Here is a 23,558-nt window from a genome sequence, read left to right as displayed (position 1 = left end):
TCAGGCTTGGAACTGGGTGGAGTTATGGGAAGCACTTTTAGGAATGGGTCCGAAACATATTTAGTTTGTCACGACAGTTACGAAGAAGAGTTGCAAACACCTGACGATTGCTTGGACAATCCGCTCCATATCTCTTTTAAGTGTCGAAACATAATCTACCTCGAATCTTGATTTTTGTCGAGTTTGTGATATTTCCCAGAAGCCTCTCCAGTGGTAAATGTCTTATTGTTCGTTTTTATAGCAATACTAATAAATAACGTAACTAGCTGATAAGGAAATATTGCACTATATTTTTGATTGTTTCTGTTTATACTATTTTGCACTGAAATATTGGTGAAGATGCACACCACGCAGAAGGACACGACCTACACGAAGGTTTTTGTAGGGGGTCTTCCATACCACACCACGGATTCCAGTCTCAGGAAATATTTTGAAGTGTTTGGAGAAATTGAAGAAGCAGTCGTGATTACCGACCGACAGACCGGCAAGTCCAGGGGGTATGGATTCGTAAGTATCAATATAGTATTTATTCTTCATAACTTTCCTACACAAAGTGCAAGTGTCTGTCTAAGGCCTGCATTATTTCAAATGGCAGTAAATCACATGTGATCGTTAAAGTGGGTGTTGGTTAGGCTACTGTAGGCCTATTTCATAATATTTGAAGTTTTTCATAAGTAGGCTTGTGTTTTCAGCTTGAAGCGTTCTATCATTGAAAACAACCGATAGGCGCACACGCGCACTGTTCCGCGCTAACATGTTCAGAAGATGAGTTCTGGGAAGATGATGAGCAGAACCTCATGTCGATGTCTATGAGCATTAATAAGAGACAGATGGGCTACTACTATAAGAGGTTTTCCTCGGGTTATTTGAAAAATACCATATTACAGCACCAAAAACTCTTACATCGTCATTACTCTCAACGTGCTTATAGTCACAGGTAAACTTGTCCAATTATTTTGAATGGATGAGTATCTATGGTCAGAGATGGCGTTATATCTAGCTTCTACTCTGGAAAACAAGGAAATAAGTCATCAGGAGCTTAGAGCCTACCCAAGACCATAGATCTCAACTTACTATAAGTAGTGGTGGTTATCTTTATTTTCAAAATATTGACTGACAGTCGGGTTGTGTGTGATATCCATATTTATTTTCTCTAATATTTGCCTCCCTTTAGCTAATGAATATTAACATTGGTGAGTCTTTATCGTACATGTTTACCAACCCCTCACACTTCTCCTTCACCACTTCTTACCTGTGCTCTCTCAACCCTCTCTGTGTGTCCCTGCAGGTGACGATGGCGGACCGCTCGGCTGCAGACAGGGCCTGTAAAGATCCAAACCCCATCATCGACGGCAGGAAAGCCAACGTCAACCTGGCGTACCTGGGGGCCAAGCCACGGGTGATGCAGCCAGGTAAACACACTCTCACAGTCACACAGTCACATAGAGAGATAGGGGAAGTATACTTAACTCAGTAGGAAGCAACAGTACCGGTTCTGTATGGTAATGTTCTGAAAACATTGAGGGTCCTGGTCAAAAGTAGTGCAATAAAAAGGCAATAGGGTGCCATTTGGCACTCACAATAACATACATAAGATCATTAATTAATTTGACCATACCTCATCTCCATCCAGGTTTCACTTTTGGTGTTCCACAAATCCATCCTGCCTTTATCCAAAGGCCTTATGGGTAAGTACTGATGCTTCTTTGTGTGCGTTGAGGGGATGGTTGGGTGTTGATGAGTATACATTAACAAATGACCTCATCAGGGAAAACCTATATGAAACCTCACTCGAGTTACCTCACTGAATCTGTTATTTCTAATATATTAGCAGTGATGTCCCTCATTTGGCGAAAGTCTGGCATTATTAGACATGTTCATACAATGACATGTATGTTTATATAATCTGTTTATGGAATTGTTTTGTGCTTAGTCCTGTTTTTCTCCATACTTACATGATTACAGTGCATGATAATTATGTTGAGGAAAAAAAACAGTTTCACAAGTCCTCTTTCTTTTTATCACTGACTACAAAGTTGACCACCATATCAATGTAAGGTTTGTGTGAGTGAAAGAGAAAGTGTGTTCATAGTATGAGCGTGTGTGCATGCATGTGTGTGTATGCGTGTGTGTGTGTGTGTGTGTGTGTGTGTTGAGTACAACCAATGGAAAGTTAGAGCCTCCATGACTCAATGTTATCTATCTCTCTCTGGTCCGACAGGCTCGATACAGGTTAAGATAACTGGTGGTTTCAGGATTAGTTCTGTGGGCATGTCACAGATCAGACCAGGGAATTACCTGTAATTTCAAATGCACACAAACAAGCTCAAATGGTGATTATAGATGCATGTTTGTTGGTTTTTAATTTTGGTTTTGAGTTTTAACTTATTTTGAATAGCAATTAGAGCTTTGTGTGCTTTTGACTTTATTTTTACTGTTATGAAGTGGTGTTCATAGCTAAACCGTGTGCTGTCTATTTAATGACCAAAAAAACTGGTTTGATGATATTTGGGATGTTCTTTCCCTATTTTGTGGAAGAGTGTTGACTTTGCCAGGGGGAGCAAAGTCTTTTTAAAATGTCTTTATTTGATTTGATGCTTTCGTGTTGTAGCTTGTGGTTTAGTTTTTCTTTGGTAACATTATGTTCTGTGTTGGAGTGAGGGATGGTTTTCTGTGTGCTTTTTCATTATTCCCCTGTCACCCCTACTCCAAACCTACCAAAACCATCAACAGCTCACAGCAAGACATTTCTAGGACCTTGGTGTTATTCATTCTCTTGCATTAACACCTAACCTCTCAAACTCACCCAGAATGGAGTATTTCCCAGGATTAGCATATTCTCTCTCTCTCCCTCTTTCTCAATCCACCAAGGGCATGTGCCACATGGTCTTTGTCTCTTCTAACTCTTATTCTCTCTTATTTTCTCTCCCTCTCTCATCTATCTATCCGTATATGGTATACTTCAGGGCCGACTCTCAGGAGAGCTGCTGTTTCTCAATCAGAGATGACAAAGAAGAGAACAGTGAGAGGTCCATGACTAGACTGTAAATTGACAGTAGTCACTAACCTTATCCCTTACAGGACACTGGTGACAGATGAGGGAAAGTCATCCAAGGCTAGTAGTTTAGTTGAAGCAGAACACCTACTAATGTGTGTTTCTTAGTGTGTGTTTGTTTGTATTTGTCTGACAAAACTATTGTATGTGTGCGCACACATGTTCGCTTGTGTGTGTCCTTTCGTGTGTAGTCCAGTCCAGTGGTAGAGCAGTGCACCAGAGTCTCTACTGTGACACAAACAAATGTCTGGATGCCACAGCCTCTGAACAAGCTTTCATCACATGGGCCTGCGGCGTTAAGGAAAACAAGCTTCTCCATTGTGCCTCACAAAGGCTGGAGTGCTGACGCTGCAGTCGCATGAAGCCTGCACTGGTAGCGGGGCGGGGGGCTGGGCAGGGGGTCTGGGGCTCGCTCCGTCATGATGGGATGGGACACTCTTTAAAAACAGCAGGCCCGGACACATGGAGGCTGGAGGCCCCAACACATGGAGGCTGGAGGCCCCAACACATGGAGGCTGGAGGCCCCAGGGAGGTTTAAAGGGCCACAGACATCCAGACAGTGCCACCTATGTGCCACCTGTGCTTTCCAACACATGTAGAAGGTCCAAGGCTGCAGACAAAGGATTTGTCCCAAATGGCACACTATTCCCTGTATAGATCACTACTAGGGCCCTGATGAAAGGGCAATCTATATAGGGAAAAGGGTGCCATTGGGACGCAGACATCGATGGGCACAGCTGTGGGAGGGTAGCAACCAGCTCCATGGCTATCACACCACTAGGTATAAGTCTCACCAATGATATGATCCCAACACATGTAGGAGGCTTGATAGATGGGTATAAATCAGAGGAGGTTGGTGGGAGGAGCTATAGGAGGACGGGCTCATTGTAATGGCTGGGATAGTATGAATGGAACGGTAACAAACATATGGAAATCTAGTTTCACTCTGTTCAATTGATTAAATTCCAGCCATTACAATGAGCCCATCCTCCTATAGCTCCTCCCACCAGCCTCCTCTGATGGGTACTAGGTAAATGGCAGTACGTACAGGTCTGGGATCAGGCTACTGTTTGAGACTGTAGCAACCAGATCCATTGTTATTATTATAGCACCATGTCGCCCCTCTACGCTTCTCACATTTATCTGTAGCATGACTGGCTGTTCCTCAGCTCCTGATGCAACAGAATCCCAATGGTTCTAATGTGTCGGAGAGCAACAGGTGTGTACTGCTAAACGCCCCGCCACCCCTCCACTCTTCCCCCTCTGGTCGAAGATGTCACCCATCTGACATGTGATTGAAACAGACCTTTATTTAGCCTTGAACTTTACCGACCGCAACGTTCCAGACAGAAAGATAATATATTTACACAGAGCATTGAGACACACAGTAACCCTAGTATTTTTAACCTTGCTTGTATCTCTAGGGAAACGAGGGCACTTAGATGGGAGTCAGAGGGTAGCCAGTGCTTCCCATGAGCAACACCGTTACGGAAGTGAATCCAGGCAGATGTGTGTGTGTTTTGTTTGTTAGGTGACACAGCATTTACCAACATATAAGAGGTTTATGCTGTTGGAGATGGAGAAACAGGTTGTAGTAGTCTAATGTTGAATGAGTTTATGAAGGGGAGAGGGAGAAGGACAAGATAGAGGAAGTAAATAAAGGTAGGGTGGGATATGAGCCCAGATGAGTTCTAGGGGTGGGAACATACCACAGTAAGATGACAGGCAAGCAGAAAATAGCTGGGGCCCAGTCTTCAGCCTCTCCTGTCAATCATACATGAGGCCAGGCAACAAAGAGCATGTCTGAGACCAGATCCACATTACAGGAATGTCGTCATGACTACTTATGGAAACCGTATTTGTGTAGGACTTATTGGCACTTTGCTATATATTTATGGAAAAATAACATTGGGATGAAACTCTTGGGCAGTGATTGCTTCAAACAGTCTAATGCAGGCCAACAATCATGGGCCATTTTAACGTCTCTGTCTTCTTCATACTTTGGATGCATCCCAAATGATACCCAATCCCCTGTATAGTACACTACTGTTGAAAAGATCCCTATGGGCTGGTGGAAAGGGAATAGCGTGCCATTTAGGATGCAACCTTTATTTCCAACAACATCATGTTTCTTGGGCTCCTGACTGGTGCACCGGTCTAAGGCACTGCATCTCAGTGCTAGAGGCTTCACTGAAGACCCTGGTTCGATTCCAGGGTCTATCACAACCGGCCGTAATTGGGAGTCCCACAGGCGACGCACAATTGGCCCAGCGTCGTTAGGGTTTGGCCGGGATAGGCCGTCATTGTAAATAAGAATTTGTTCTTAACTGACTTGCCTAGTTAAATAAAATAAAAATAAAATTCACCATTTAAACATACCAGTTCAATGCTGTCATTTCATTCTCTACAATTGCAAATATAGTGCTATTAAAAAGAAGCACCTTACTTGTGTGTTGTAACACTGCATACATATTTTATATGTGGCATGAAAGAGCTTCTTTTTGTGCCGTTTTTCCCCATACTGTAAGAAATAATCGTTTTTCCGAAAAGATATGAAAACAGCATTTCAAAATACCTGTTTGATCCAACTTTTGACATCATGCTTCCATCCTGAATGCTACCTTATTACCTGTATAGGTGCACTGCTTTTGACCCTGTGGGGATGCATCGCATATCTTATTATAGCTAGTAATGGGGAGGCACAACAATGGTCAGCTTTGACATGTGTTTTTCGGTGGACACTGCATTTTGTTGTTTTGTTGTGAAACCATCCTTTGCGCGTGTGTTTGTGTGTGTGTTTGAGTGTTTGAGAGAGTTTTTCTTTGTAGTGGCCCGTGTGTGTGTACACGTTTGTTATGTCTGTGTACATCCAGAGTGTGTGTGTTACGTTTTGTTTTGTTGTGCATTGTCCAGTGTGTGTCTCCACCTTGTATTGTGACTGTAACACTGTGCTGAGACAGCAGCGTGCCAGCAGGCCAGGCTGAGGCATCTGCCAAGAATGTGATGTCATAGGAGCACCCCTGACCCCTGAGTGATAGAGCTGTACTTGATCTTTTATTTTTCTTTTAATGTATTTATTCTTTCCTTTTTGTTTCTTTCAGTGAGTGTTTGTGCTGTGTTGGTTATCCATGTGGACTGTTTTGAATTTTTTGTCTTTGACGTCTTTTTCTTGTAGAATTGCTGTTGTTTTTTTACTGTTTCCTCGTTGGGGCCAGTGTTTTGAGATGTGATTGGTTGGATAGTGGAGTGCTGACAATAGAGTTGCCACGATAGATCTTGTCTTTGGTTTCTCCAATCCAGATTCCAAACTGTTTGACTGTACAAAAGATTCCGCTCTCCATCTCGTTTCTTATTGGCTTGATTGATGTCAGTATTTATTTGGTCCGATCAATTGTTAGGTTGTTTCTGAAGAGATTTGAATGACCTGTTGACAACATCACACCATGCGCATCATTCCAGACCATTACAAATCCACAACTCATTGAAACCCAACACTGACAAATGGTGGTAAGTCAATATAAAAGTGATTGTCAATCATTGTCATAACACTGATTAGGTTACTCAGTCTTCTCATACTGAATCATAAACTTGACTCCAATTAACACCAGTTTAGTATTTTTGAGGAATGCCATTTGTGATTTCCCCATCAAGGTTTCCTCCACCAAAACAATAGTGTAACTTTCCCAAACGACCATCATCATGCTAGCAGATCGCGCTAGAGAACCTAGCGAGCCGAGCCTCACGGCCGGGATATGTCACGAAGGGCTGAATGTGCTCATTGTTCCTGATTGCTTATTTAATGAAAACGTCCCTCTGAGTGCAGCTAGCCTAGCGCCCGGCCCGGGGCTCTTTGTCTAAGCACAGAGGGGGAAACAGCCAGCAGTGTCCTTTTTGAAAACTGTCCAGCTGTCAAAGTGGCAGTGACATTTTCACAATGCCCCCCTCATCTCATGTCCTCTCCCCCTCTCTTCCTCCCAGCGCTGCCTGTGAGCCTCCCTCCCCTCCTCTGTTCCCTATCCCCTCCCAACTAGGACGGGCACCAGGGCCAAATCCACATGTGACCAAGCACACACAAACCAAGTTCTCTCTTCTCGCCATCTCTGGATTGTCTCTCCATGACGGCATCAATGGGTCACTGAAAACCCCAAATGTCTTCCTATCCCTTATCAGAGGACAAAACCCCTCTGAACTTTGAACACCTCTCACCAACCCATTTTTTTTATCCCACAGAGAAATCTCTATTTTGGCAACCCTATATCTCTAATAGCTACTTGCAGGCATCTCCGCGGTGTTATTGACTGGTGTATTGATGTGTTGGGGGGCGCTTGGCCGCAGTGTGGTTGGGTTGGTTGCGTTTGGTTCTGCTGTTAAACTTGGGGTTTGCTGCTGTCTGTCAGTGGCTTTGTAAGGCCAGGTCTGTGATTTCTACCTCTAACTCCCTGTCTGTCTCTGTCCTGTAGGATCCCTGCTCACTATGTGTACCCTCAGGCCTTCATGCAGCCAAGCACCATGGTCATTCCCCATGCCATGCAGCCCAGTGCAGCCTCTGCCTCCACCGGTTCCTCACCATACATCGACTACACTGGAGCCGCCTACGCACAGTATTCCGCCGCCGTGGCGGCTAGCGCTGCTGCCGCCTACGAGCAGTATCCCTATGCTGCCTCCCCTGTAGCGGCCGGATACATAACTGCGGCCGGTTACGGCTACGTTCAGCAGCCCCTGCCTACGGCCGCACCGGGATCAGCCGTCGCTGCAGCCGCAGCTTTCGGTCAGTACCAGCCTCAGCAACTGCAAGCTGATCGCATGCAATAGCAGCCACTGCAGCCATTGGACACGAGGAGGATGGGAGGCCCACGGCTGATTGGCTGTGCAGAGGAAAGGAGGAGGAGGAGGAGGAGGAGGAAGAGAGAGGGGCCGTGTTGTTAAGTGACGGAGTCGTTAAGATGGTGGTGGTGAGGTGGGAGCTCCATACAGTAGCTTTCCAACTTGCTGTGCTTAAACCCCCCCCCCCCCCCCCACAAAAAAATGAGTAAACGTTACCAATTCACAGAACAAAGTAAGGTGGATATATCCTTATGATTATTATTGTTGTTATTAATATAATTATTACTATTATAATTGTAGTAGAGTATTTATTTATAGAAGATAAATGCAACGACTAAGCTTGGTGTAAAACATGATCGTATGTTCCATTGCTGTCATTAACATAGAAGAGAGAGAGAGAGCGTTCTCTTTACGGGACACTTAGACGTGTCCCAAAGTGTTTTGTGTTCTGAAGCCCTTATAACATATATTTATTATCACATTTTGAGGACTCTTGTCGTTCTGTCTTGTCAAGTGCATTGAAGTAAATGTTGTGATAATCAGGGAAATGGACCAGTTTCCAGTGTGTTAGTAAAGACAACCTCTGTGTGTCAGGGAGGAGCTGAAATAACTGTGGAGAAAAGGTGAAAGTCTTGTCACGCGTTAAGAACATATCTTCCTGATGCTGATTGTCCCTTTTTTGACTCTGTATCTTGATCTCTTGACCTATGCAAAGCAAACAGTTCACCAGGAGACAAAAAAGCTGCAGGAATAACCAAAAATGCCATCTACTCATCAACTCTTCAAAGGGCATCACAAACAATATGAAGGCAACTCCGAAAGAAAGGTTTTCAGACAATGAGAAGCACCAAATCAGTTACTCTCAAACACATACATTACGCACACACACACACACACAGTTATGTACATAGTGGTAAAGGACAAAGGGCTCAGTCGTGTTCCCCTCTGGCTCTGTGCAATGGGATCTAGTCAGAGTGAAAGAGAGGGGGGGGGAGCAGCTGCGGGTGGGGAGGGGGGTGGGACAGTTAGCCCAGCGCCACACAGATGGATCACTCTGGAAAGAACGCATCACTTGTGCTTATTTGTTGAGCTGTCACATTTTAATCCCTGGGCCCATTTGGGAACTGGCCCCTCTGGCCTGCCTGCCTGTCTGTCTGCCTGGACCTGTCAGCATTTCCACCTCTGTCCTCTGTCCTAGAGCTGGCTGGCTGGGCTGGTGTCAGGTACATACACTGCCCTCCTATCCTAACCCTAACCAAACCCCCTAGGCCTTGTCCTGTACCCACTCCTCACAGCCTCACCAACTCCTCCTCTACCCAGACTACACCCCCCAACTCCAGGGCCCCTTTCTGTGGGTCTGGAAAGTGGTGGCAGTGGGGAATGTAGAAAGGGGGTGGTGGGACTGCAGGCACTTGACATGAATCTGGGGGTTCTTTGTGTGCCTCACATTTGTGTTGCTATTTAAGAGTAAGAAAAGAGATCTATTTAAGATATTTATTTTCAGAGTTGACTATGTTCTATGCGCTTAGTGGCGGTACTGAATTACTATTGTTATGTATTCATCTCAAGGCATATAAGTTATTGAGTAGATTTAGTTGTATTATTATTAACATACTCTACCAAAAATGTTGATTTATTTAAGATACAATTCTGTATGTGCACTGTACAATTATACTTTTTGCCTTTTTGAAATCGTAGAACATTAAATATTGGCTAGATTAATGCCTTTTTGTATGAAACTTTATTTAAATGCAGGCATACTTGCGTGCAGACTGTTATTCTGCCTCTGTGTTTAGAACTGTTGGAAAAGACAAAAAAAATCCTGGCAAATTAGCAAAATGCTTGCTTTATACATTAGAATGTACAGCCATTGTCATGGTTTGGATAGCTGTGCTTCTATTGCTTTTAATATACATCAGATGGGCTATTTTACACTTGGGAATTTTTATACTTGAACTATTTCTTACAAGGGAAAATATGAAAAATAAATGACAAAAAAATACTTTTTAAGGAAGCTTTTCATTGTCACTGGATTAAGGCATGTACAGTGTTAACCTTATTTCAGAATTTCAACACTATTTACTCTAAATTGAAATAAAATGTTCTATATTTAAACAATGTTTTTTTTATTTATTTAAGATGGATATACGATGTTGAGATGATCAATTGTGTTGTTTTCAGGATGGGTGACTTTGTGGGCCTTGTTGTGGAGGCCTGAGACCATTAATAGTCTCCAGAGCAAATTAGGTCTGAAAGGTGAAGGTGTTAAAGTTGTTGATGTTCAGCAGGTTCTATGGATACACATGTCCCAGATTTTTACCCTACAGCACGAGAATGGCTGAGTCACCTCTTCACTAGGCAAAAGCTTCTCTCTCAAACACACATGGATCTGTAGCTCAAATGGCACCCTATTCCCTTTGTAGTGCACTACTTTTGACCAGGACTCCTGGTCAAAAGTAGTGCACTATATTGAGAATTGTGTGAGTGCCATTTGGGATGTGACTACTTATTTCTAGCTCCAGAACTCTTGTTCTTGTGTTGTATTATGTAAGGACTGTTCCATCTAAGTGTATTAAACGCTTATAAACAGACTCACCGTCTATTTGCATACGTCCTCAATTCCCAAACCCCTCATCACTCAAATATGGTTGTAAAACCTTTTGGGAGACTGGTGTTTAAAAACAATGTTCTTAGTTTAGTTGGGTTAAGTAGCTGATTACTTTCCAGTGTGTGTGCTTACTTTCCTCTGTGTGTGTGTGTGTGTGTGTGTGTGTGTGTGTGTGCTTTGTAGCCTAATAGTGAAACACTTGCTTACCAGTTATTTTCCAACAATAAAGAGTTAAAGATGAAATAAACTGTGAAAATAACATGACTATCCATGAAAGACTGAGCAGGTGAAAGCTATGATCCCTTATTGATGTCACTTGTTAAATCCATTTCAATCCATTTAGATGAAGGGGAGGAGACAGGTTATAGAATGATTTTTTATGTGTGCCATTCAGAGGGTGAATGGGCAAGACAAAAGATTTAAGTGGCTTTGAACGGCGTATGGTCGTAGGTGCCAGGCAGACCTGTTTCAGTGTATCAAGAACTGCATGCTAAACATTTTCCTGTGTTTATCAAGAATGGTCCACCACCCAAAGAACATCCACAAACTTGACACAACTGTGGGAAGCATTGGAGTCAACATGGGGCAGCATCCCTGTGGAACGCTTTCAACACCTTGTAGTGTCCATGCCCTGATGAATTGAGGCTGTTCTGAGGGCAAAAAGGGGGATTGGGAGGTGCAACACAATATTAGGATGGTATTCCTAATACTTTGTAAACGAATTGTATAGGGAGTAGAAAATATATACATGGCTATATACAGGGAGTACTAGTACCAAGTCGATGTGCAGGGCTACGAGGTAATTAAGGTAGCTATGTACTGTACATACAGGGGTAAAGTGACTAGCAGCAGAGTATGTGTGTGGTGTCAGTATCCATGTGTGTGGATATTATAAAAAGGGTCAATGCAGGTAGTCCAGGTAGATATTTGATGAGCTATGTAGCTATCTTGTTTAGGAGTCTTATGGCTTGGGAGTAGAAGCTGTTCAGGGTCATGTTGGTTCCAGACTTGGTGCATTGGTACCACTTGCCGTGCGGTAGCAGAGAGAACAGTCTGTGGCTTGGGTGGATGGAGTCTGACAATTTTTGGGGGAAGGGAGCTCGGCCCCAGTGATGTACTGGGCAGTACACACTACCCTCTGTAGCGCCTTGAGGTCAGATGCCTAGCAGTTGCTATTCCAAGCTGTGTTGCAGCCAGTCAAGATGCTCGCTATGGTGCAGCTGTAGAACATTTTGAGAATCTGAGGGCCCATGCCAAATCTTTTCAGCCTTCTGAGAGGAAGAGCCATTGTTGTGCCCTCTTCATGACTGTGTTGGTGTGTTAAGGACCATGGTAGATCCTTAGTGATGTGGACACCGAGGATCATGAAGCTCTTAACCCGCTCCACTACAACCCCGTCGATGTGAATGGGGGTGTTCCCGACCCTCCGTTTCCTGTAGTCCACGATCAGCTCCTTTGTCTTCCTGACAAGGCAGAGGTCCTGAGTTTGCGCCAGGTATCGGCCGAATCGGGAGGAAGTGGTACTCGAGCAACGTGATGACCTTCACAGTGGTGCCGTGATCCAGATCTACAGTTGCGCTCAGCTCAAAACTTGGATTGCTGTTGGGGAAGTTTGAGGGGTGTATGTAGCACATGGGGATGTGTGAGACTCCTCAGCCTGAACTGTCCCCACTTGAACCAGCAAATAGCTAGTTTTTTTCATGGTGCCGACTGGTAAGATACTTCAGGAGGGAGGTCACGTGTACTAGCAAGACAGTGGTCCCGAGTTCGCGTAAGCTATGGGTGTCACGGCCGTCGTTGGAAGGAGACCAAGGTGCAGCGTGGTGAATGTACATTTTATTTTATTATTGTAAAAGTCACCAACAAAACAATGCCGCAACAACCATTACGCTTACAAGGCTCTAGTGCCACTAACAAAGATAACTACCCACACTGAAAGGAAGGAAAAAGGGCTACCTAAGTATGATTCCCAATCAGAGATAGACGATAGACAGCTGTCCCTGATTGAGAACCATACCCGGCCAAAACATAGAAATAAAGAAACATAGAAAACAAAACATAGAATGCCCACCCCACATCACACCCTGACCTAACCAAATAGAGAAATAAAACGGCTCTCCAAGGTCAGGGTGTGACAATGGGCTGAATCGGGAGGAAGTGGTACAAGCTAAGCAAACAGCATGATGTGCTTTACACGTGCTTGTGTGTAAATTACTACAGAGCAGCCAGAAGCCTTATGGGATTACATACAAAATGTCTGCTGGCTGTATGCTGGTGACCATGCTCCTGCTCTTCATTTTGTAACACTGTCACCCAAGGCCCCTCCACCATTTTAGCTGAACATTCAATGACGTGGGACAAGCGTTCACCTCACACTCAAACAAACACGTCTGGCAGCAGAGAGTTTGGGAATGGAGTCCTCTGGGGAAGCCTATCAATGATTCAGAGGCTTTTCTAATCAATAAAAGATCCCTACTCTCTCCTCCCTAATCTGGCACGAAGGCAGCATGGTACCCTTTTCTGGTCAAAGTAGTGCACTGCATAGGGAACAGGGAACACAGTTGGTCTATTTCAGCCTACAGTGTAACTCAGGCAGCTGCCATGACACAGCAGAGATAGAGGCCTTTCACGTGACATCACTACGGCTTCCATGGCATCTGACGTCCGCCATGACGGAATTCAGAGGCAGGTTGTGAATTGGGACGTGACAGACAGTAAGTAGTAGGTGCCGTTATCATAATCAGGGGCACAGTGAATGGCCCTGTTAAAACCAGTGATTATATCAGCACATAATGATCCCCACCCACTGGGTCTAGACGTCAGTTCAACGTCTAGTTTTGATTTACATTTGTTTGAGTCGTCAACTATTGTGAATTCAAGGTGAACCCCCCCCCCCCCCCCCCCCCCAAAAAAAAATAATCTTAATTTAGGTTAAAAGTTAGGTAAAAAATTAATAATAATCCCCTTACGTTGATTACTTTTTGAAAATCCAATGATTTTTCCATGTTGATTCAACATTATCACATATATTTTTGTGGTTAAAATGATGTGGAAACAACATTGATTCAATTAGTTTTTGCCCAGTGGGCAACTTTATGATCTTGGAGAGGATGATAATGTTAATATACAATTTTCATATGACTAGCTTTTATAATTTGAATGTCCACACAGCACTATCCTTTGAGCCATAGGGTAAGACCACAGGGTAAGACCACAACATTAGACGTCAATCAGACGTTCCATACTTAGTCTAGGTGTCTGGGGCGTCCTCCACTGCTCCTCAAGACCAGGCAGGGGGGAGAGAAAGACTGGAGGCACCGATTGGTACTTTGCCAGTGGTTCACTCACTCAACTGCGTTATCAGGTTCACAAATGTTGCTTAATTTGGAAGTCCCGGAAGTTTAGGGTTATCTGCGCGATTGACTGACAGGGAGGCTGGGTGAAGCGGCAGACGTAGGAACGAATCAACCCGGGACATTACAAAAGCGAAATAAAACACTACGCCAGGATTTGATAGGGACCTAAAGAAGGTAAATATGTTGGTTAGTTTGTTTTCTAACGATTGTTATATTTTTGACGAGATGGGAATGGGAGGGAGAGCGGCAGAGAGGTGGGGACTGGGGCGGCACGTTTGTAGATGGCTCGCCTCTTAGAAACGCTTGCGGTTATACTATTCGCTGTATTGGCACGAGAAAGGAAGACACCGATAACCACAAAGGTCTGAACAATCGCCCTTTCCATATTATCTATGTGTGTCTTGTCTTTGTGTTTGTATGGCTAGTTAGACCATTGTGTATTTGCGGCGTTTCAGTTTATTTAGAAAACAGGTATTGCAATTGCAAAAAGGCTACTGCTAGAAAATACGAATTTGAGTATTTTGTATGTCGCTGTCATTGTTATTTGTGTATGTGATGACAACGGTATAGCCTATACAATGCAGCATGCCAATGACGTAGGATGAAAGTGTAAAGGATGACATGTCAACATTTGTTTTATTATTATTATGGTGTAGTGTGTGGCGCCGAGTCGAAATGACCTGTCACCTGACGCTATTGTCATACCTTGTTATCTATGTGAGGACACATGAACACAACACACATAGTTGTCGCACAGGATCAGTGCACATGTGTCACATGAACCTTCAGGGAACATTATGAATGTTGACAGTTTATGTTGATATTTAGAAATCTTGTTTATATTATTATTCAATTCTCACGTGTTAGCCTGCTGAATATTTCCATATTGATATAGATAGATTATTACTCTCAAATGTACAATTCATAAGCCCTATAAGTATAAGAGTTTTCAGATCTCTCTCTCACTCGCTTGACAAAACTCGAGTTTCAGATCTAGATGTTTTTTTTTTATGAAGGGCCATCATCATGTCTAAGAATTAAATGGTCCTTAGCCCAAAGACCTTATAGGCCTATCAAGCACCAACCATAGAACCTTCCAACTTAGAATAGATGACAGGAAATCAGCACCACTAGCTTGAAGCAGGGGCCAAATATAGCCCTGAGATCAGATACTCAGGGCAAAGAGTTATGAGACCCTATGGTGATTCCTGAGTATAATGACATTCTCATTTCAGTAGAATAATAACACACCGCCGATGTCTGCTTTCACAGCTGTTGGGTCCAAATCCCACCTTGATCAGACAATTGTTAGGTGCTTTGTTTACTAAGAAAACAATTTCTCTAAACCCTCTAACCTCAGGGTTCAACCTGGTCTCAGAGCATTTCATATTATTCTGTAAGTAATTCAGATATAGTCCGTTTAGAATGATACACTCATGTTAGTATGGTATGTATTCATTTGTGGATGTCCATTACCCATTTCGTATAATGCGTTATGAATGACCATTTGTATTATATGTTACGAATGTACTAAACATACAATATGTTACGAATTTACTAACTATACAATACGTTACGAATTTACTAACTATACAATACGTTACGAATTTGAAAAACATACAATATGTTATGAATTTGCAAAGCGTATATGATATGTTATGAATTCCAGCTAGGTGGCTAACGTTAGCTCGTTGGCTAGGGGTTAAAGTTAGGGTTACATTTAGGAGTTAGGTTATAGGGTTAGGGTTAACTAACATGCTAAGTAGTTGAAAAGTAGCAAAAAAGTAGTAAGTAGTTGAACAGATGGTAATTAGCTAAAATGCTGAAGTTGTCCATGATGAGATTTGAACACGCAAACTTTGGGTCGCCCACCCATCCACCCTGACCAATCACCCTACGTTCGTTTTTTTCCTTAAGTAATTAATTATCTGTTATTCAAATCCTGTCCTGGCTCTTTCCCCTCAATCACTTTATTCAAATAACTTACTGTAACACTGCATAGCTGGGGTCCAACAGTGAAAGAGCTAAAATGGCATTCGCTATGCTTTCTATCGCCATGGAGACTTTGGCAAACTCACAATGGTGAAGAGATGCTAATCAAGTCATACTGTGCCAGATTCTAGCTGTTGCGTTCACACAGTTTTCAATGTTAATGTTTTCAACACATCTTCCGGTGAAACACATTATGAATAGGGCTGGGGCAAATACAGTGGCAGACTGTACTCTGTTTTATAGCATGTTGCAAGGCTTGTCAAATGTTTTTATTTACAACTATAGACATCTTGATATTTTGGAATAAAGATAGTTCAATTGTGCCTCATACACTCTATGATCAGATATTCAGTGTTATGTATGCCAGTGAGCAGTCAACTCTGTCCACTGATCTAAGATCAGCTTTCCCTGCCTCTTATACCTTATCTCACCCATTGGAGCACAAGCACAAAAACGGAGGTCGACCGATTATGATTTTTCAATGCCGATACCGATTATTGGAGGACCAAAAAAGCCGATACCGATTAATCGGCCGATTAATTTTAATTGAATTTGTTAATAATGACAATTACAACAATACTGATTGAACACTTATTTTAACTTAATATAATACATCAATAAAATCAATTTAGCCTCAAGTAAATAATGAAACATGTTCAATTTGGTTTAAATAATGCAAAAACAAAGTGTTGGAGAAGAAAGTAAAAGTGCAATATGTGCTATGTAAGAAAGCTAACGTTTCAGTTCTTTGCTCAGAACATGAGAACATATGAAAGCTGGTGGTTCCTTTTAACATGAGTCTTCAATATTCCCAGGTAAAGAAGTTTTAGGTTGTAGTTATTATAGGAATTATAGGACTATTTCTCTCTATACCATTTGTATTTCATTAACCTTTGACTATTAGATGTTCTTATAGGCACTTTAGTATTGCCAGTGTAACATTATAGCCTCCGTCCCTCTCTTTGCTCCTCCCTGGGCTTGAACCAGCAACACAACGACAACAGCCACCATCGAAGCAGCGTTACCCATGCAGAGCAAGGGGAACAACTACTAGAAGGCTCAGAGCGAGTGACGTTTGAAACGCTATTAGCGCGCGCTAACTAGCTAGCCATTTCACTTCGGTTACACCAGCCTCATCTCGAAGTTGATAGGCTTGAAGTCATAAACAGCGCAATGCTTGACGCACAACGAAGAGCTGCTGGCAAAACGCAGGAAAGTGCTGTTTGAATGAACGTTTACGCGCCTGCTTCTGCCTACCACCGCTCAGTCAGATACTTAGATACGTGTATGCTTGTATGCTCAGTCAGATTATATGCAACGCAGGACACGCTAGATAATATCTAGTAATATCATCAACCATGTGTAGTTAACTAGTGATTATGATTGATTGTTTTTTATAAGATATGTTTAATGCTAGCTAGCAACTTACCTTGGCTTACTGCATTCGCGTAACAGGCAGTCTCCTTGTGGAGTGAAATGAGAGAGAGGCAGGTTGATATTGCGTTGGACAAGTTAACTGTAAGGTTGCAAGATTGGATCCCCCGAGCTGACAAGGTGAAAATCTGTCGTTCTGCCCCTGAACGAGGCAGTTAACCCACCTTTCCTAGGCCATCATTGAAAATAAGAATGTGTTCTTAACTGACTTAGTTAAATAAAGGTATAAAAATAAAACAAATCGGCAAATCGGTGCCCAAAAATACCGATTTACGATTGTTATGAAAACTTGAAATCGGCATGAATTAATCGGTCGACCTCTACTCTGGACCAGTACTTAGAGAAGGTAGTCTACAGAGATAGGTGGGATTGCCTGAGAGGTGTGATTAAAAGCTCATGATCTATAGAGTGTGCAAAGCTGTTATCAAGGCAAAGGGTGGCTACTTTGAAGAATCTCAAATATAAAATCTATTTTGATTTCTTTAACACTTTTTTGGTTGCTACATGACTCCATATATGTTATTTCATAGTTTTGATCTCTCCACTATTTTTCTATAATGTATAAAAGTGTAAAAATAAAGAAAAACCCTTCAATGAGCAGAGATATGTATTTATATTTCTGATTGATTGACAATGGCTTTTCAAATCTCCCAATAGTGCTATTTGTAGGGTTAATTTTAAATCACAGTTGTGATTTTTCAGTTGTTCCTGAACCTCTTACCAGAAACAAGGTATATGGGGGATAATAACAGATATTTTTCTAATGATTGTCTCTTCGCAGCAAAATCTGCAGATCTGAGATGGTTTTATTCCCCAACATTCGGTACACAGTTGTTTTAACAACAAAGACACATTTGTCTTTCAACTTCCACTTTCTTCCAAGGGTGTCTAAATAACTTTCAAACATCAAGTTTGAAGACCTCAAACCAAACCCAGAGGTCTCCAGTGACTGGCCACAGACTCTAGGGCCCTGTACTGTCTGGCAGCCTGCATAAATAGACAGTGAAGCCCATGTTAGACATTTGGCACTGCTGGGAGAATTCTCTGGAGTGATTAATAGCATTCGCCCAGGCTGCACCTCCCATCCACCACCAAGGAATTAGTGCACTCACAGCACTGCTGGTGTGAGGCATACTGCACACTTCAGATCACTAATGAATGTTCTAGCTGCTAGGTCCTACTGTAGCGGATAGCTAGAAGGAAGGCTGATGCATGGTGAACACAGGGACTGACAGAAACCCTCTTCTGCCTCTTATTAAAGTACTGGTGGGGGATGTTATTATGTTGAAGTGTAGGTGAGGTAGGGATACACAGCACAGCGCCTTCTCTGCTCAACTGGACTGAACTAGACTGTTCTGGGTAAAAAAAATCAAATCAAATGTTATTTGTCACATGACAAATAACATGCATGACTATGCATGGATAATAAACAGAGAGTAGCAGCAGCATAAAAATGGTGGTGGGGGGTTGGCAATTTAAATAGTCCCGGTAGTCATTTTATTAGCTGTTCAGGAGTCTTATGGCTTTGAGGTAGAAGCTGTTAGAAAGCCTTTTGGACCTAGACTTGGCACTCCAGTACCGCCTGGTATAGAGGTCCTGGATGGCAGGAGGCTTGACCCCAGTGATGTACTGGGCCGTACGCACTACCCTCTATAGTGCCTTGCGGTCGGAGGCCAAGCAGTTGCCATACCAGGTGGTGATGCAACCAGTAAGGATGCTCTCAATGGTGTAGCTGTATAACTTTTTGAGGATCTGAAGATCCATGCCAAATCTTTTCAGTCTCCTGAGGAGGAATAGGCATTGTCGTGCCCTCTTCACAACTGTCTTGATGTGTTTGGACCATGATAGTTTGTTGGTGATGTGGACACCAAGGAACTTGAAGCTCTCAACCTGCTCCACTACAGCCCCGTCGATGAGAATGGGCGCTTGTTCGGTCCTTCTTTTCCTGGATCCAATCTTTTCCTGTAGTTCACAATCATCTCCTTTGTCTTGATCACATGGAGGGCGAGGTTGTTATCCTGGCACCACCCTGCCGGCTCTCTGACCTTCTCCCTATAGGCTGTCTCAATGTTGTCGGTGATCAGGCTGTTGTGTTGTCGGCAAACTTAATGATGGTGTTTGAGTCGTGCTTGGCCATGCAGTCATGGGTGAACAGGGAGTACAGGAGGGGACTGAGCACGCACCCCTGCGGGGCCCACGTGTTGAGGATCAGCATGGCAGATGTGTTGTTACCTACCCTTACCACCTGGGGGCAGCCTGTCAGGAAGTCCAGGATCCAGTTGCATAGGGAGGTGTTTTGTCCCATTGTCCTTAGCTTAGTGATGAGCATTGAGGGCACTATGGTGTTGAACGCTGAGCTGTAGTCAATGAATAGAATTCTCACGTACAGTTGAAGTCGAATAGAATTCTCACGTACAGTTGAAGTCGGAAGTTTACATACACCTTAGCCAAATACACTTAAACTCAGTTTTTCCCAATTCCTGACATTTAATCCTAGTAAAAATTCCCTGTCTAGGATCACCACTTTATTTTAAGAATGTGAAATGTCAGAATAATAGTAGAGAGAATGATTTATTTCAGCTTTTATTTCTTTCATCACATTCCCAGTGGGTCAGAAGTTTACATACGCTCAATTAGTATTTGGTAGCATTGCCTTTAAATTGTTGAACATGGGTCAAACGTTTCAGGTAGCCTTCCACAAGCTTCCCGCAATAAGTTGGGTGAATTTTGCCCCATTCCTCCTGACAGAGCTGGTGTAACTGTGTCAGGTTTGTATGCCTCCTTGCTCGCACACACTTTCAGTTCTGCCCAAAAATGTTCTATGGGATTGAGGTCAGTGCTTTGTGATGGCCACTCCAATACCTTGACTTTGTTGTCCTTAAGCCATTTTGCCACAACTTTGGCAGTATGCTTGGGGACATTGTCCATTTGCGACCAAGCTTTAACTTCCTGACTGATGTCTTGAGATGTTGCTTCAGTATATCCACATAATTTTCATCCCTCATGATGCCATCTATTTTGTGAAGTGCACCAGTCTCTCCTGCAGCCAAGCACCCCCACAATATGATGCTGCCACCCCCGTGCTTCATGGTCAGGCTTTTTTATGGCGGTTTTGGAGCAATGGCTTCTTCTTTTCTGAGCGGCCTTTCAGGTAATGTCGATATAGGACTCGTTTTACTGTGGATATAGATACTTTTGTACCTGTTTCCTACAGCATCTTCACAAGGTCCTTTGCTGTTGTTCTGGGATTGATTTGCACTTTTCGCACCAAAGTACATTAATCTCTAGGAGACAGAACAGGTCTCCTTCCTGAGCGGTATGACAGCTGCGTGGTCCCATGGTGTTTATACTTGTGTACTATTGTTTGTACAGATGAACGTGGTACCTTCAGGCGTTTGGAAATTGCTCCCAAGGATGAACCAGACTTGTGGAGGTCTACAATTTTTTTTCTGAGGTCATGGCTGATTTCTTTTGATGTTCCCATGATGTCAAACAAAGAGGCACTGAGTTTGAAGGTATCCCTTGAAATACATCCACAGGTACACCTCCAATTGAATCAAATTATGTCAATTAGCCTATCAGAAGCTTCTAAAGCCATGACATAATTTTCTGGAATTTTCCAAGCTGTTTAAAGGCACAATCAACTTAGTGTATGTAAACTTCTGTGAAATAGTGAAATAATCTGTGTGTAAACAATACTGGAAAAATTACTTGTGTCATGCACACATTAGATGTCATTACCGACTTGCCAAAACTATAGTTTAAAAAAAAAGACTTGTGTCAGGCACACATTAATGTCATTACCGACTTGCCAAAACTATAGTTTGTTAACAAGAAAAACAATTTTTAATGACTCCAACCTAAGTGTATGTAAACTTCCAACTTCAACTGTTGGTGGTCCTTTTGTCCAAGTGGGAAAGGGCAGTGTGGAGTGCAATAGAGATTGCATCATCTGAGGGTCTGTTGGGGTGGTATGCAAATTGGAGTTGGTCTAGGGTTTCTGGGATAATGGTGTTGATGTGAGCCATGGCCAGCCTTTCAAAGCACTTCGTGGCTACAGACATTAGTGTTACGGGTCAGTAGTGTCACGACGTAAGCGAGAGAGCCTATGGAGAAAAAAATACATTCATCTTGCCAAAGCTCCTAATCCCAAAAATTGGAGAATTAAACAATATATTTTTTGAGAATGTGGGAATGGTCCGTGGACATTTAAGGGACAGTCATGTCGAGTTTGTTTCATTTGGTGACCTCATGAAGGATAGGAGACACACATTACTCTTTGTTTGTTTGTATACACTTCTCAATTATGGGGTTTGCGTCTGAATGTTGGATAAAATAAATGATTGAGTATAGGAATACTTTTGAAAGATGAGATGTGATGATAACCCATACTCTCACTTAGAAGGCTTTCATATAAAGTTTTAACTAGGCAGTGACCACACCCCGTGAGTACAGACATTTACATTGGCGTCATGGAACGCCCCTTTTTATACTCTAGTATGAAAGCCACTTCCAACTAAATTTGCCACAGATGAGAAAACATGAAGCGGTAGCTATACCGATTAATCAGCCAATTTTTTTTGAAACATTTATTTTTAATTAATTAATTAATTTGTAATAATGACAATTTCAACAATACTGAATGAACACTTTTATTTGAACTTAATATAATACATCAATAAAATCAATTTAGCCTAAAATAAATAATGAAACGTGTTCAATTTGGTTTAAATAATGCAAAAACAAAGTGTTGGAGAAGAAAGTAAAAGTGCAATATGTGCCATGTAAAAAAGCTAACGTTTGAGTTCCATGCTCAGAACATGAGAACATATGAAAGCTGGTGGTTCCTTTTAACATGAGTCTTCAATATTCCCAGGTAAGAAGTTTTAGGTTGTAGTTATTATAGGACTATTTCTCTCTATACCATTTGTGTTTCATATACCTTTGACTATTGGATGTTCTTATAGGCACTTTAGTATTTGTAACAGTATAGCTTCCGTCCCTCTCCTCGCCCCTACCTGGGCTCGAACCAGGAACACATCGACAACAGCCACCCTCGAAGCATCTTTACCCATCGCTCCACAAAAGCCGCGGCCCTCCAGAGCAAGGAGAACAACTACTTCAAGGTCTTAGAGTGAGTGCCGTCACGGATTGAAACGCTATTAGCGCGTACCCCGCTAACTAGCTAGACATTTCACATCGTTGACACCAGCCTAATCTCGGGAGTTGATAGTCTTGAAGTCATAAACAGCTCAATGCTTGAAGCACAGCGAAGAGCTGCTGGCAAACGCACTAAAGTGCTGTTTGAATGAATGCTTACGAGCCTGCTGGTGCCTACCACCGCTCAGTCAGACTGCTCTATCAAATATCAAATCATAGACTTAATTATAACATAATAACACACAGAAATACGAGCCTTAGGTCATTAATATGGTAAAATCCGGAAACTATAATTTCAAAAACTAAACGTTTATTCTTTCAGTGAAATACGGAACCGTTCCGTATTTTATCTAACGGGTGGCATCCCTAAGTCTAAATATTGCTGTTACATTGTACAACCTTCAATGTTATGTCATAATTATGTACAATTCTGGCAAATTAATTACGCCCTTTGTTAGGAATAAATGGTCTTCACACAGTTTGCAACGAGCCAGGCGGCCCAAACTGCTGCATAAACCCTGACTGCTTGCACGGAACGCAAGAGAAGTGATACAATTTCCCTAGTTAAAAGAAAGGCATGTTAGCAGGCAATATTAACTAAATATGAAGGTTTAAAAATATATACTTGTGTATTGATTTTAAAGAAAGGCATTGATGTTTATGGTAAGGATTACGATTTACGAATATATGCAACGCAGGACACACTAGATAAACTAGTAATATCATCAGCCATGTGTAGTTAACTAGTGATTATGTTAAGGTTGATTGTTTTTTTATGAGATAAGTTTAATGCTAGCTAGTAACTTACTTCTTGCTGCACTCGCGTAACAGGTAGTCAGCCTGCCACGCAGGCTCCTCGTGGAGTGCAATGTGGTTAGAGCGTTGGACTAGTATCCGGAAGGTTGCAAGACCGAATCCCCAAGCTGACAAGGTAAAAATCTGTCGTTCTGCCCCTGAACAAGGCAGTTAACCCACCGTTCCTAGGCTGTCATTGAAAATAAGAATGTGTTCTTAACTGACTTGCCTAGTTAAATAAAGGTATAAAAAAATCTAATAAATAAAAAAAATCCGCCACAATCGGTGTCCAAAAATGCAGATTACCGATTGCTATAACTTGAAATCGGCCCTA

The 23,558-nt window shown here is 42.5% G+C and overlaps 2 protein-coding genes across 5 annotated transcripts in view; both read left to right on the top strand.

Annotated features, from left to right (window-relative positions):
* Positions 1 to 20: 20 nt before the first annotated feature.
* LOC110489390 (RNA-binding protein 24) lies at positions 21 to 9,994 on the top strand. 2 transcript variants are annotated; one of them, XM_036971189.1, is made up of 5 exons: positions 21 to 213; positions 340 to 507; positions 1,289 to 1,412; positions 1,634 to 1,688; positions 7,516 to 9,994. In XM_036971189.1, the coding sequence occupies exons 2-5, from the start codon at positions 340 to 342 to the stop codon at positions 7,865 to 7,867; spliced, it is 699 nt and encodes a 232-aa protein (XP_036827084.1). In that variant the 5' UTR covers positions 21 to 213; the 3' UTR covers positions 7,868 to 9,994. The 2 variants fall into 2 exon arrangements, with proteins under 2 accessions (XP_036827084.1, XP_036827083.1); XM_036971188.1 differs by having other exon boundaries at positions 23 to 507.
* A 3,769-nt stretch (positions 9,995 to 13,763) lies between these two features.
* cap2 (cyclase associated actin cytoskeleton regulatory protein 2) overlaps positions 13,764 to 23,558 on the top strand; it is a 31,938-nt gene continuing 22,143 nt past the window's right edge. Inside the window, exon 1 of one of the 3 annotated variants that reach the window (XM_036971440.1) lies at positions 13,764 to 14,017. The gene's annotated coding sequence lies outside the window, so the exon portion shown is untranslated. Of the gene's footprint in view, positions 14,018 to 14,084; positions 14,206 to 23,558 lie in introns of those variants that run through there. The other 2 variants (XM_021559940.2, XM_036971441.1) reach the window with 2 other exon arrangements.

The sequence above is a fragment of the Oncorhynchus mykiss genome, chromosome 32, assembly GCF_013265735.2.
Source record: "Oncorhynchus mykiss isolate Arlee chromosome 32, USDA_OmykA_1.1, whole genome shotgun sequence".
In the NCBI taxonomy this organism is placed as follows: Eukaryota; Metazoa; Chordata; class Actinopteri; order Salmoniformes; family Salmonidae; genus Oncorhynchus; species Oncorhynchus mykiss.
Note: the sequence above shows the minus strand (reverse complement) of the source record. Positions and strands in the feature narration are given on the sequence as shown.

Coding starts and splice junctions, on each gene's coding strand:
- LOC110489390 (XM_036971189.1), top strand. CDS start 340: ATGCACACCACGCAGAAGGACACGACCTACACGAAGGTTTTTGTAGGG. Junction 508..1,288: donor AGTCCAGGGGGTATGGATTC/GTAAGTATCAAT, acceptor GTGTCCCTGCAG/GTGACGATGGCGGACCGCTC. Junction 1,689..7,515: donor TTTATCCAAAGGCCTTATGG/GTAAGTACTGAT, acceptor TCTGTCCTGTAG/GATCCCTGCTCACTATGTGT.